Genomic DNA, 14,584 nt, shown 5'->3' on the forward strand with positions numbered 1-14,584 from the left:
TGGGAACTGGGGAAGTATTATTACGTAATTTGTTTCTTAAGGTCATGAAACGAATGTCCCTGGATTTGACATGGCTCGTATACTATATCAATCTCTGAGCTTTGCCTCCTCTGGATATAGCTGAATGTACAGTGACCCCTAGTCACATGAAGTGTGTTTCAAGAAGTCGATCTCCTTTCTCATCTGGATTTAGATGTATGTACTATTCAAATTTAGTTTTATTTTAAGATTCAAACAGATCTTCATCCACATGCTTAATTCACCCCGTACCCTTTTATCCTTCAAGCCTATTTTTGTTTGTGAGGAGTGACACTGATGACAGGGTTGACCATTGAATTGATAGTGTCGTTGAAGTCGCATAAAAGATTGTGTAACTTCAGTGCATCTAACTCTACTGACATGGAAAGTTGCATTCATCAACCGACGCATTCAATAGTTGTAGCTGTTCCCTAGAAAAAGAAGTTCCAGCTGACGTGGGGGCTCTAGCATCCAAAATGAGTTTGGGATGTGGTTGATTCATAGAAGTTATGATTTGTGATTTTAAGTCGGGATGCATGATTGTAATCTTTTCATACTACCGTTATAAAAGCTGGTTAACTAATTTAAAAAGATTAATGAAATAAATTAAATTAATTATTTGTGATAAATAGATATTGTCTTTCTTAAATTATCTTTGTTAATTAAGTGTATTAGTTAGAACTATTATTGTTAGAAGGATTATTTTTAAAAAAAATAAATTAAAATCTTATATTTATAATAAAATAAAAGCTAAATGAGATTTTATTTTAAGTACGGAGGTACTATTAACTTCTTAAAACGATCCTCAAAGCGTTCCTTGACTCAGTTGACTATTTCTACAGTCTGCCCCTTCCCACTCTCTTTGCTTTCGACCCAATAATCTGCAGCCGCCACGAGCTGCCACGTGGCAACCTTTCTCTGAGAACCCGCTTGCATTCCCGCGCTGGCTGAGAACGTGCGCATCAATATCATCACTTTTGTGTTTAACGATGGCGTTTTGGCGTCAACGGTCATTCGTTTTAAAAATATTCGCCTGTTGGACGCCGGTCGGCTCAGACAGGCTACGGAAACTGGGGCGAAGTGAGGGAATAATATTCGGCTGATCGCCAACAACCCCCAAAAATTTCATTTTCGAGGGAGATTCCTCTCTTTGTTCGCTCGATTCCAATTTTTCCTACTTCGAAATTTGGTCAATTCTCTTTCTCCAAGTTGTGGTGTACCTGCAGTCCTGGAGTTCAAATGGATTTTACAGAAACCAAGAGCTACGGTTGCAAAGTCAACGTTACTCTTCGTTCAACTATGCCAGTTGTGGGCTGCGAAATTAATCCGTCCGTGTCGGTCATATTGGAAGGGCCACTTCCAGTTCCATTTCACTCCTGTTCTGTCAATTTTAAATGGTAGTTTTTCTTTCTTTTATTTCTTTGAAGTTTTAGTTGATACTGAAACGAATAAACTCGGTAGAATTTAGACCAGTGCGTCACTGCCTAATTCCAAACACCCCCCGGGCGAAAAACACGCATGGTTACCAAACTGGAATTTGGCATGTACATTGGATTTAGTATGTTCCAAAGTTGCATAAGGTATGGTTCCATCGAATGCAAGTATTTCAACTATCGGTTACAAATCACACAAAAGTGAAAGATCCTGTTTATAAATAAGAGCATTGAATTGTATTGTTTAGTATCGACAGTTCGGAATCAGGCTACAAAAAAAAAATATATCGACAGTTCGGAAGACCTCCAGCCGCTGAAAACAAGAAAACAACACCGAACAAATTATAATCTCATGTTGATTAGTCGATTCTTTGAACTTGTGTGATATGTTTCTAAGATATCGGCTTTATTTTTAAGGAGTGAGTCCTGCAAATTAATTAGGTAGAGAAAAGGTCTCACGAATTATGTTTGAAGGATATAATCTCGTCAATGTCAATTCAATTTTCTCTTCTATTAGGGTTTGTTGGTAATTTGTCTATTTCATTGCAGTCTCCTGTCAATAGGCCCTGTAAAGGCAACGTGCTTATGCACATGCCCTCGAGACTCTGTTGTGGTTGTGTTAAAGCTTGAAGTTAATATTTCATATACAATGATAATTTACCAAGGCATCAAATAATTTTATTAACATGGACTCCTGAATTATATTTACCAGCCTAACCTGATTATCTATCATGCTCTTGATCTTGCTTAACCTGAAAATATTAAACCTCCGTATTTCTAGGTATAAAGAAGCAAAGATTTGCTCCATACATGATGATATGTTGGCTACCATTCAATGCGTGTCTTGTGTTAAATTGAACATCCCGAGGAAAGAGAGTTACCATTGCTCCACAAAATGCTTGCTGAATTCATGGCAAGCACATCAGCAGCGCCATCATTTTGAAACTGAAAGGAGGACCTTAACTGGTGAAGCACAAACGATGAGAAAGCTTAGAAGTTGTGGCTCTTGGCTAGAGTTTGGTAGTGAATGTTTGACTGATGAGGCAGCAATGGTGGATGGAGGAGGAAAAGATTGGTTTTTGGTTAGTTGTTCAAAAAGTTATGTGCCTGAAGTGGATGATGTTGGATCCATTTTGAAGCTGGATTGTGTAGCTGTTGACCTTTTGACAAATACTGCTTTGTCCGAACTAAATGAAACAATGACTAACCCTGTAATCGAATTTCCTGTGGCTCAGCCTCGCTCTATGGTTCCAATTCCACTTCTGGATGAATCTTCAAGTTTGTGTTCCACATCCTTAAACGATTTTACTTTTAGCATTCTTTCCTATAACATACTGTCTGACATTTACACTTACCAAAAGTATCACAACTGCCCCACATGGGCTCTTGTATGGGAATACCGCCGTCACAATTTGCTCCGTGAAATCATTAAATATAATGCAGATATCATTTGTCTTCAAGAGGTTGGCACTTTTGTCTTGCTACCTGTGCTTTGTTGCTTTAACCTGTATTTTGGCTTCAATGTAAATTTTGCTGTAATCCAGTCCTGTCCGTTATGCAGGTACAGAGTGATCATTTTGAAAATTTCTTTAAATCTAAGTTGACAGAAGAAGGATACATGGCTATATACAAGAAAAAAAACAACGAGGTAGGTCACCCTCACTTGTGTGTGTTTTGCACACACAATTGTTAAATGATCAGATAGGGTGGAAATGATGCTGAAATTTTAACAGATCATAGAATCTGGTGCATTCATGTCATTTGGAATTTTAATCTATCAAAGAAACAAATCTTTTTCAACAATCTAAGTTGTCGCTACATGCATCAATTTCTACTGATGTCTCAAAAACTGTTAAAAGTACGTGTAATGTACAATAGCTATTATAATTCTTACAAATGAATTATGAGATTTGGTTCATGGCGTACAGATTTATCAAGAGTTGGAATAAGGAAGAAAGGCTTGGTAAAAATAAATGGTTGTGTGTATGGTCATTATTTGTACTTCTTGTGAACCAACTGACATGAAGATGAGCTTACATGTCAGGAGTGACTGTAGGTTTGTTGAGATCATTTTTTATTCGTTTTTTGGCTTAATCTAAGGATATCTAATAAAACAGAGAAGTTTGCTTTCTGATTTTTGTAGTGGAAAACTACCTCTTTCTGGGTTTGTTTTTAGCCCTGTCATGTTACATGATGTATTGTATTGTACTGCGAATATTTTTATTTCAGAATGAATGGATTGGATTTGCATATTCAACTCGTTGGAGAGGGAGAACAACAGGGATAAGGATGTCTAATGGATGATTTTTAAAGTGGAAATGCATACTTTTGTCATTGTGAAGATCGCAAACTTAGAAGACTTAGTGCCGCTTCCAACTGCATTTAAAGTTATCAATGTTGTATTAAATGCATTGCAGGTTTACACTGGGAATCAACTTGTGACTGATGGGTGCGCAACTTTTTACCGGAGGCATCTCTTTAAAGAAGTTGAGAAACATGAGGTAAGAAGCGCTGGATTGTTCATTTCTTTAAAACTTAATTTGATTATTTTTTCTTCTTCTTCTTCTTTCTTCAGGTTGAATTTATTAAGAAAACATCACCTGTAGTTGAAGCACTGGAACCTGATCTAAGGAGTGAAGCTAGTAAACACCTCATGAAGGTAGAAGTTCCTCACGGGCTCCCTTTTTGCTCTCTATTTTATCTCTTTGGCTTTTCCTTATTATTCTTGGTATTGAATCTGACTTATCATCCGAAAGGGTCCCTTGGTTTTGGATTTGGCAGAATAATGCTATTAATTTTCAAGTTCATTCTAGAAGTACTCAAGAAAAACTCATAAAACTCTATGATTTCCTTTTTTCCTATGGACTTTTTTATCAGTATTTTATATTTCCAGTCCGATTTTTTTTTTAACCGAAAATAATGGAGACCTTAGTCAATTTCATATAGCTTCCAGAAGAAGATTTGTTGTTAGAAAGCTATCCACAAATAGATATGTCTTTCAGTGAGAGAAGGGGCCGATGGAATTTGAGGACACTTACTAAGAGTCTAGTTTTTTACGTGATAAAATGTTAGCTTTCAGGGGGTTGTTAGTTAAGTGTAATGGGACTAAACTGTAAAATCTTTAGCCTCACATTGCTTTTTTCCCCCCTATTGCATAGCCGTTTGTTCGTTATAGATATAGTACAACCCGAACCTATATCTTTGTGGTTTCCGTATTCTCTCTCTCCTTTTTCATCAACATAATTCAACCAAAGAAAGAAGAAATGTAATTCTCTTTCAAATTATTTTTTCTGTTCCAAATAATCTGTTTGTGCTATATCCAGTCCCTTGTTTCTCATGATACGCTGTAACATTGTAGAAATTTTGGTATTGCAGGACAATGTAGCACTTGTTGTGATTTTGGGAACCTTGGAAAATAGCTGCACTAAATATGCAGCCCAATCTAGAATTTGTGTGGTACTGGATATATTATATTACCTGTTTTTCATTTCACTAATATTAATGGTCTGACTGCTGACACTTCATTTTGTTATGCATCCCTAGGTAAATGCACATATATGTTCAGATCCAAAACTCCCTGATGTGAAGTTATTTCAGGTGCTCATCATGGAGATTCATCCTCAAAAACCTTTATTGAATAATTTTATGAATTATCATAACTACTGTATCATCTTTTATTTCTTCGGGCAAAGGTTGTAACCCTAGTCAATGAGCTAGAGAAAATGCTGCAATCAGAAATACCTCTATTAATATGTGGAGATTTCAACTCTGTTCCCCAAAGGTTAGTGTCCAGCGAAACAACTTGCGACTAAACAACTTTTTTTTTTCCTGTTTAAATTATGTGAATGGAAGTAACACTAGAATCCAGAAGAACCTAAGCATTTTTTCCCAAAAGCCTATCTTGCTGGCTTTTTCTTAATGGTATTAATAGTTGTCATTACAATTGGCGTTACAGTGATCCCTACACTTTCATGGTTAATGGCAAAGTAGAAAGCAGTGAAAGTGTCGATCCGTATGGTGTATATCAGCATCTTAAGCTTGTTCATCGATTTTTACTCGTAAGTCTCGTGTTTTCACTCCCCATGGTTCCAATGTATCTCTGGACTCTTCTTTCCGAAGTTGAGTTTAATCCTTTACAGGCAAGTGCATATGCAAGTTTTGGTTTGGCGGCTGCAATGGACGAAAGACAGTTAGGGAAGTTTAACCAAAAAACCAGGGAGCCTGTATTAACCTTCCGCTCAAAACGATTCTCAAAAACCTTAGATTATATTTTTTATACAGGTATGCTATATATTTTTTATACGGGTATGCTAAACGCTCTGTTGAAATTATCAGTGTTAACCGGCCTATTTTTCCAATTTTACCCCTTTAATATTCTTCAGATACAATAAGCCACTATGGAAGAAGCAAGTTGTAAACTGCTAACAACTTTAGGACCCGTTTGGTAACATCAACAGTTAATTTTACTTTTTTCGTTCCCCCTAGTTATGCAACTTTGTTTAGGCTATTAAATGCATTTATTTACTTCTAGTTACCTCTTTTATTTCCTTTATTTCACAAGTGCGGTGTGTCTTCCTTTTGTTTTGGCCATCTCTAAATCTATAAGCACATTTTTGGAATAACATGACAATTTGAACACTCGACAACCCTGATTTTTCTGTTTTTCTTTCTTTAAGCATCACCATGGACTTCCAAATCAACCTGTCAAGTAAACAGGTCCTATTAGGCGAAAGAGAGAGAAACCAGAAGGATTAACTAACCAATTTCTCCGTCTAAATTTATAGGAAGCTGTACGGATGAAATTCTTCTAGCGTAATGTGATGCTACTCATGAGCTGCATGTATGGCTGGGATTGACTTTTAGATATCACATTGAGAGCTGTTCAAGGAACAAGAGGTTTAAAGGAACACGGAGGTGGAAAATTAGTAGTGATCTTTTTTATGGGGGATGATCTTGTTTAAAGGGAATGAGTTACCCTCGATGAAGTGAATAGGAAGAATAGATAATGCTCTGTCAGTGAACGATTATATGGCTATGTAGATAGTGGTAGCTTTTGAATCCTTCCCCCCCCCCCCATACTTGAAAATGTGTGTTGGTGTTTGATCTATGAGGAGGAATGGGCAAGGAGTAACTGTGTATGCTGTTATATTAGATATTATTTGGATAGATATAAAAAAGATCATGCCCTACTTTGGGCAGGACGTCTTTGGTCCAGTAGAAAATGAGTGTTGTCAGCGGATAGAATCGATTTCTTTCATTTGGGGTGGACTCTGTTCCACAAGTCTCTCATATTATGGTGAATTGTTTGGCATGCGATTCTTATTTTTCATCTTTTTTCCAAGAGATCTCAAGTCATGTATTGGTATGTAATATACTTTCCACTAATAAATGTCAGCTTTCGATTTTCTCGGACCACTTTTCATTGAGTTCCCTAAGTGGGACCTGCAAATTAATTCAAAGCATCGTTTGGTCACTACGTAAATATGTGCTTAATTGTATTTGGCACCTCTAAAGCACTTTAATAAGGTGTATTAAGAAATGAATCTACGGATTACCATGACTCTTATACATTAAAATTTGCACCATGGATATTCTCACACTTGGTTGTGCATGTTCACTTTAATGGAGCTGAGTTCTGGATTATGTTCCATGCTGAAACCATTTTATCATTGCTGACCTATTAAAAAAAATCCATCATTAACTGCATAAAATGCTTCTTGATAGTGAACAGTTTGGAGGTTGAAGCTGTGCTGGATCTTCTGGATCACGAAGATGTCGCTAACGGCCTTCCCTCACCCCTTTGGTCATCAGATCATATCGCTCTCATGTCGAGTTTCAGAATCCTACCCAAAAACAGTCCTGCAACTAGAAGCGAGCAAGAAGGCTCTGCAGAGCTATTGCCTTGAAGCGGTTGAAAGTAGATAGAAAAGTTATTAGCGTCGTGTTGTCAAAATAATATGGATCATTATAGTTCGACATCTTTTGTTCTTATCAATATATATATATCCTTCGCTATTTTTTCAATCGTCTGATTTATAGCCCCGTGAAATGGGGTTGATATCTTCTGGTTACCTAATAAAACTAAATCCAATTCATTGCTGTGCATTTTCTGGCAAGAATTCACTGTGAAGTTAAGTGTAATGAAAATATAAAATAATTACTGATGACATAAATATCAATATAATGGAATTATCATTGTTAGAGTGATTAAGTGCAATTTCTTGTGTTGAAATTTTAGATGAAGCGTTCCAAATATTGATGACTTGGTATTTCTAGCATCCAAAACGAGTTAGATGGTTAGAAAGCAGAGAATGTAAATGAGCTCGGGCCTTGAGGCTTCACTAGCATTCAATTTGCCTTAAAGGGCGATGGAAATGTACAAAATACGTGACCCATGTCACAGATTTTCATCTGCTCTCATTATATTCTGTATTCACCTTTGAGGCTCAGTGACCATCTTAGTCAATAGGTGAAATTCATAGCCTCACTTTGAATTATTCTTCAGTTATGAGAATCCTAGGGAACTTTGGTTTGCAATATATGGTGTTTATTTATGCTTCTGTAAAAAACGGTTGAGTTTATAGAATCTTCTTTCGAGATTTCACTGATTATTATTGTTGCAGGAGCTTCGAACTACAGAAATACCATAGTAGGTGATTTGCTGGGGTGGAATTAAGAATTAAACTCACTTCATCGAAAGGATCTGTTACACTGTAATGGTTCAAACCTCAAACTGCAAAGTGGCCATTTTTAAGGAAACTGGTTGTTCATTCATGGTTACTAGTAAAGAAAACCACAACACAAAATTTCTGTCACCTTATGAAATACGCTGTTATGAGTGAAGGGGAATCAATTATCATCCATCATCCGAAAGAGTCAACTAAATTTCTGCTATTATCTGTCGGCATATAACTTGACTGGGTAATTTTTTGGATGATTGAGAAACGCTATATATACATAAGATACACTACGTTAGTTTCTTATCAGTCATCCATTCACCCTCACTCGAACAGTCAGATTTACTGTAGAAATGGAATAAGCATCACTTCACTGATGTGGAACTTCTTGTACTTAGAGAAATTGAAGATAACTAATGCCACGGACATGTTGGTCGAGCTAAAGCTGAGAACTGGCCGAGTCTAGCACAAGAGGCTGCACTTTCTCTTCAAGAATTTTGGAGGATTTTGGTCTGGAGGGTGCATGAATTTGCAGTTAGGGCAGGCCGGAGATGACATACGTAGCATTACTAACATGTGGCACCGCATGCAAACAGTGGCAACCATCTCCCTGTGGTCTCCCTCCGATGACATCCTCGACGAAGAAGAATGACTTATATCCCCTGAATCCTTCTTATGATCACTTGATTCAGTACCGTAAATATCATGAACTCTGAAACTTCTAGGTGGACCTGCATTCTGCTTCTTATTTATGCTGTAATTGTCTGCCTTGTTACTCTGTGATTGATCAAATGTCAAGTTCAGCTCAAGGTCTAAGCTTATTTGAGTAGAGGATGGGGGTGCAAGGCTATTCTTTGGGTCCTCTGGCGTGTTCATATTTATCCTTGGCTGCATTAAGAAGATCAAAGAGGTAAATTAATAATATGCATTATTTAGCTATGGATTCTAAAAAGTTTCACAATATATAAATACACACGTACACTGGGGTATGGCTGCTGATTATCTGATGTGGATTTCCTTTTCTCTGCCTCAGTTTGAGCGTTGAAGAACTCTACAGGAGATGATTCTTCCCTCTTTCTCCTCTTTGATGAAGCTTCAAGTTCTGCAGGGACTGCACTTCTCGGACTCTCGGCCAAGGCTTTGTGAAAAGAAACCATCACTTCCACTCAAGGTGCGTCTCAATGACCAAATGTTCACCAAAGTTTGAAGTGGTTATATAGGATAAGGATGGAGGTTCCACGAAAATTAAAGGACTTTGCCTGCCTAAGCATGACGTGGTTTTCCATGCTGGCACCCTTGTAGTAAATACACAGCACCGAGGCCTGAACTTAAAGTCCTAGACGTGAAATCCTAACCAAAGAACTAACTTGGGTCAAATCCTAATACTTGTCCTTTCAAACCTATAGAATCCATAACCCCACCGGAGTATCTAGCAGAAATAACCACCTAGTTTTGGTATGAATTAATGTGAATCCATGACGTACTATAAATCCAAGCCGAAAGGCGAAAGGTGAAGAGTAAGTATTGGTACTTTATGAAAGAGGGTGTGAGGCTGGGAGGTATGGCAAAGATTCATTAATATAAGGGGTCTGTGTACAGCTGCGGGAAGGTAGCGAAAGACAATGGCTCTTTAATGTTAGATATAATAACTCCATCGTCACCATTTGGGTCACTTAAACAACTAGACTCTTAAAAGCTCTCAACACCCTCTTGAGCCATTAAAATCAACCAAGTCCTAAGAGTTACCAAAAAAAAAGACCGGATAATTTATTGTTCCTTATTCTCTCTCCTAAATAAATATTTGAAACAACCACTCGCTAGCTCGCCTTAATTTCTTCAGCTGCACTTCATGCCCAACGATCCCCACTTCCTCCTAAAAACATCACAACTTAGCTTTTATGAGTCTCCTTCAAACAGCCAAACAATTTACGACCCTGAAACCAGAAACACATAATGAGACGTGCAAGTGTGTGCGTATGTCTGCGAATGTGGTTGAATGTTACGAATTAAAACGCCGTGTAATAATAAGCCATCATGTCATCACCTGCAAAATTAATTATGAAAATTACCCCTTCTCTCACAATTAATCAATTCGTACCATACTTTTCTTCCCTTGTAGAATTGCAAGACGTGATGAAATAGCCTGCAAAATATAAAAGGGTTGCGGGGAGTTTCTATCTATGACCAGCTTCTTAACTTGGAAAAGGACACCTACTATATATTGCTGCATGGTCGGTCAGGCCTCCAGGTTTACTTTTAGCCAAATGTCACCAATCATAAAATTAATTTGATGAGCGACCGAAATGGACTTCATAACCAAATGAATTTTGCTGGTCATCAACAACAGACTGTTCTTTACCGCAAGTGGAATTTCGCATTCAATTAATCTTTATTCATGTGTTCGTTCCTAAACCTGCTTTCTTTACTTATAATTGACGGAGAAAGAAAGAGATAAAAGAATAGAATCTGGCTTGAAAAATGTCGCACTTATATATATATATATATAGATGTATTCAAAGACTTTCTTTCTCATCAGTTAGTTTTTTCCTGTTAAAACCATGTGATTTAATATAAAAATGTACTAGTTGCTTTGGAATTTAGATTTGGAGAAAAATAATTTATCTGTCACCAATAGTAATAATTGGTGGATACATGGAGATCAGTATTACACATACTTCGAAGAAGGAAATGAATAAAGAGAAGCTGAAAAATAAATAGTCACCAACTATCAAGGTTTTATTAAATCTTCGATATAAAGTTCTTCTCCTTCTGTTTCGAACATTTTCTGAATATACTTCATCTTTCATAATACGAGATGTTTTGAAAGAGATAACGATTTATTAATGAGATTCAATTTATTCGCAGTTTACTCCAAAAAATGTCCTATAAATCAAAGCGGATGGAGTTATACTTTGCATTTAATATCAATTAAAGATAAACGTAGAAAACTAATAGTGTTTAAAATCAGGTAATTTATGAGAAATACCTGAGATGATTCAAATTTAAGGAAGGAGGCCAACTTCCACGAGACCATTAAAGTGATAGGAAGAGAGATGGGGGGAGGGTTGGATTTGAAGGAATGCCACCTGCCTTCATTAAATCACTTTGAATGCAGACTTGAATAAGTGACCAAACTTTAAACCACCCCTTCCCTCACTCTCTGATCTCCCTTCCATTGCTTTGCCTTTCTTCCCCACTTAGCCTCTCCACACCTTCAAATGCCCCCAACCCACTCATTTATGTTCCTCTGATCCCTTTCTTCCACTTCCACACACTCCTCAACACATTATCACAGTCTGTCAGATTTCATGCTTATTTCTCCTGCACCGCAGTTCACCACCCCTTCACAATTATCTCTTAATCTTGCGTGTCAGAAGGGCTTAAATATAATTGACCTTTCATGAATTTATCGTGCCAGGGTCTCTGTCCGATTTAGTATTTGTTTTGATGATGAAGATGTGTATCTATATATCAGTATGCTTGTCTGTATGTCCTGGCATTAATATGTTATTCCATAACGCACATGTATGTAATAGCAGCGGAGCGTAGTGTCTTCGAAGAAACTAGTGTAATTAAAAATTGGGAACACGAAGCGGATCCCTGTCGTTTTTATGGTTTTTAAAGTGCTTTGCGAGGCTAAACTTGATAAAGAGCATATGTTGGGGGTTTAGGACGACCGTTAAACTAAAATATAACAGCTCCGATGTGATTCAGCGTATTATTACTAATACTTGTTCATATACAACCAACAAGCCCCTGATCAAACTAGTAAAAAGTTTGTCTAGCTCAACTAGTAGTCTCGTGTTCAAGCCTTAAAGATGCAATTACGTTGAAACTTGTTGGGAGAATCTGCTTCCTACTAGTAGTCGTACAAAACTTGATCCGGATCAATCAGTTACTCAAATACCTAGTGATATGATCCAAATTAAGTGTTGGATATCGGGCGGCCCAAAAAATACTTGTTCATGTATGAACAGTGTTATGCGTGAGTTGACGAAAAGCTCGAAGATAAGAAGTTGCAGAATCCTTCGTAACTTCATTTTTAGACAGTAAGATGTACTATTCTCTCTGAAACAAAGATCCATTTCATTATTACTAATAAATAGCAGAGTTAGGGAGGAGTTGGTTAGCTAGGGAGCTAAATGAAAAGGCGCGTATTAAATTATGGCATGCAAAAATGAAGCAGTAGCAGAGAAGGGCGTGAGACGGATAGGGTTGGAATATCAAAAGAATGAATGAAACTAATCAGTTTGGTGTTCAACATGCGCAAATTCTATCTGGTGCATGACTATCATGAGGAATGAGAAGCATCAATTAGTGTCCCACCTTTTTTGTTGCTGAGTAAATACTTGCGTGCCTTGGACGCTTCCTCAATTCGTGGTCACTTTGGTTGGTTTTTTTTGGGACAACACTTTGGTCGGTTTGACTAAATGCAAACTGGGAATGATTCTGATTAATAATAATATAATAATAAGGCCCAAGACATAAGTTTCAGTATTTAACGAGACCATATCAGTGCGTATTTGTCCAAGGGGCTGAACTCCGTCAGTGTCATCATAAAGGCTGCATATTAGAAGTGGGTAGTTGGAAACTTAAGTGTCCATGAGGGATAAAGATTAGAAAGTGATTAAAAAAATATGTTAAAAAACTATTTAGTACGAGTGATTACTTATTATTTAGAATTAACAAATCTGTATATGTGAAATTTGAAAATACTATAGGGAGAGATGTTATTCTCTAATCCCACCTATGGAAAATTTTCTAATCCCATATAATAAAAAATTACTTATACATAACACTCTTTAATAGTTTTTTTCAAGTCCAATCATAATTATTACCTTTCATTTTTAATGCTTTGTATCGGGACTAGAGAGTGTGGCTAAAACTTGTGCCTTGTTTTAGTATTGTACTGCTTACTTGTCGTAGGTGTCTTTGGTCACAAAAATTAAATGGGCATCGCACAGCTCAAATATGCCTTACAATAACCAATACACTACCTCTGGTTTTTAATATAAAATCTCATTTGATTTTTATTTTGATTCTAAATATGAGACTCCGATTTACTTTATCTCTTATATTTATGTATTTTTTTTCAAGATAGTCCTTCTAATAATAGTAGTTCTAGCCAATACATTTAATTAATAATGATATTTTAGGAAAGACAACACCTATTTATTACAAACAACTAGCTTAACTTATTCTTTTAATCTACTCAAATTAGTCAACTAGTTCTTATAATTAGGAACGGAGGAAGAGGTATATATATACTTGGGTTCAAGCCCTGATCACTTCTTTTGTTGCTACACCAAGCCTCCGACTATCGGCTTGGGATTTTCAGCACTAAGTCTAAGGGGGTGTTTGGGCATCATAAAAAGTGCTTTTTAGAAGTATTTTTTTCACAAATCGAGATAAATTCCTCCACATATTTATTTCGTATACCGTAAAAATACATTTAAAATCATGATTTTAATTCTATGCGAACACCCCTTATGTTCATCACACTGCCCTTTCCATCAAGGGTATTTCCACTATGTTCATTACACTGCCCTTTCCATCACAACAAAATGACCATTATACCCCTGAAGGATGCTGTTCCAGAGTGGGAGGACTTCTCCGTTTCCTCCAGTCCTATGGCCTTTGCTTCTTTTTTTTTTTTGGGGGGGTGTGGTTACAACCCTACCATTCTCCGGCTTTTGAGGTCATATCATATATCTGATTATGTTGTGTCAACTTGGACCGTTGTCCGAGATTAGTAATTAGGCCTGCTTTTTCAGCACATCTGGTCCAACCCACGCCTGTGGCCCAGTCTTTGTGCGATTATTTTTAAAATTTTGAAGAATTTTTTTTTTCTTCCAATAAATACAAGTATTCTCTTACCAAAGGCAATTCAACCCACGTCTTCTTTTGTTGGTGATAGATATGAATTTTCAAATTTTTGAGTTCTTCAAAATTAACCAATGCCTTTGGTAGGAGAATACATGCGACTAGCATAGAAATTTTATCCGTTCCTAACACACACACATATACACGCTAATTAGATGGATCACCACAATAGCCGTAAGGCCGGTCAATCTGGCCTGACGTTACTTCTAGGGACGAAAAGCATTAAAACTGGGCCAAGGAGCCTGCTAAGAAAGACAAAGGTCCGTGCTCATATATTGCTCTTGGAGACTTTGCAACAAAGGCGACGTGGTGCAAACCAAAAATCACTGGTCTTTATAAAAATAAACACATAGAAGATTCGAGTTTCTTATGCAATTCAATATCAAATCAAGGAACTAAAAGTTATGAATAATTATTTTCTATATTAATTATGATTTAGTATGATTTATATCATTTATGCTTACCGACTTTGAAGTACTGCATCGTCATAAATTCAGTTTTTTTATATTTGCAACCAATCATGTTTAAAGTTCAAAAAAGGGACCATTAGGACGCTGAGTTTTTTTTAAATAG

At 36.8% G+C, this 14,584-nt stretch overlaps 1 protein-coding gene across 1 annotated transcript; it reads left to right on the plus strand.

Annotated features, from left to right (window-relative positions):
* The first annotated feature begins 2,491 nt into the window (after nucleotides 1–2,491).
* Nucleotides 2,492–8,622, plus strand: LOC114719057 (carbon catabolite repressor protein 4 homolog 1-like). Its single transcript, XM_028904512.1, has 12 exons — nucleotides 2,492–2,914; nucleotides 3,013–3,099; nucleotides 3,869–3,952; nucleotides 4,027–4,110; nucleotides 4,827–4,907; nucleotides 4,995–5,048; nucleotides 5,144–5,232; nucleotides 5,407–5,509; nucleotides 5,591–5,732; nucleotides 7,183–7,368; nucleotides 8,075–8,164; nucleotides 8,538–8,622. Exons 1-11 carry the CDS (start codon nucleotides 2,501–2,503, stop codon nucleotides 8,125–8,127), a joined length of 1,377 nt encoding a protein of 458 aa, XP_028760345.1. The 5' UTR covers nucleotides 2,492–2,500; the 3' UTR covers nucleotides 8,128–8,164; nucleotides 8,538–8,622.
* The last annotated feature ends 5,962 nt before the right edge of the window (nucleotides 8,623–14,584 follow it).

The sequence above is a fragment of the Neltuma alba genome, unplaced genomic scaffold, assembly GCF_004799145.2.
Source record: "Neltuma alba isolate B1F8T4 unplaced genomic scaffold, ASM479914v2 tig00011888_pilon, whole genome shotgun sequence".
NCBI classification, from domain to species: Eukaryota; Viridiplantae; Streptophyta; class Magnoliopsida; order Fabales; family Fabaceae; genus Neltuma; species Neltuma alba.

Excerpts from the sequence above, each read along its gene's own strand:
- LOC114719057 (XM_028904512.1), top strand. The coding sequence starts at position 2,501 with ATGGTGGATGGAGGAGGAAAAGATTGGTTTTTGGTTAGTTGTTCAAAA. Across the intron at positions 3,100-3,868 it reads ACAAGAAAAAAAACAACGAG|GTTTACACTGGGAATCAACT; the intron begins GTAGGTCACCCT and ends AATGCATTGCAG. Across the intron at positions 4,908-4,994 it reads CCCAATCTAGAATTTGTGTG|GTAAATGCACATATATGTTC; the intron begins GTACTGGATATA and ends ATGCATCCCTAG.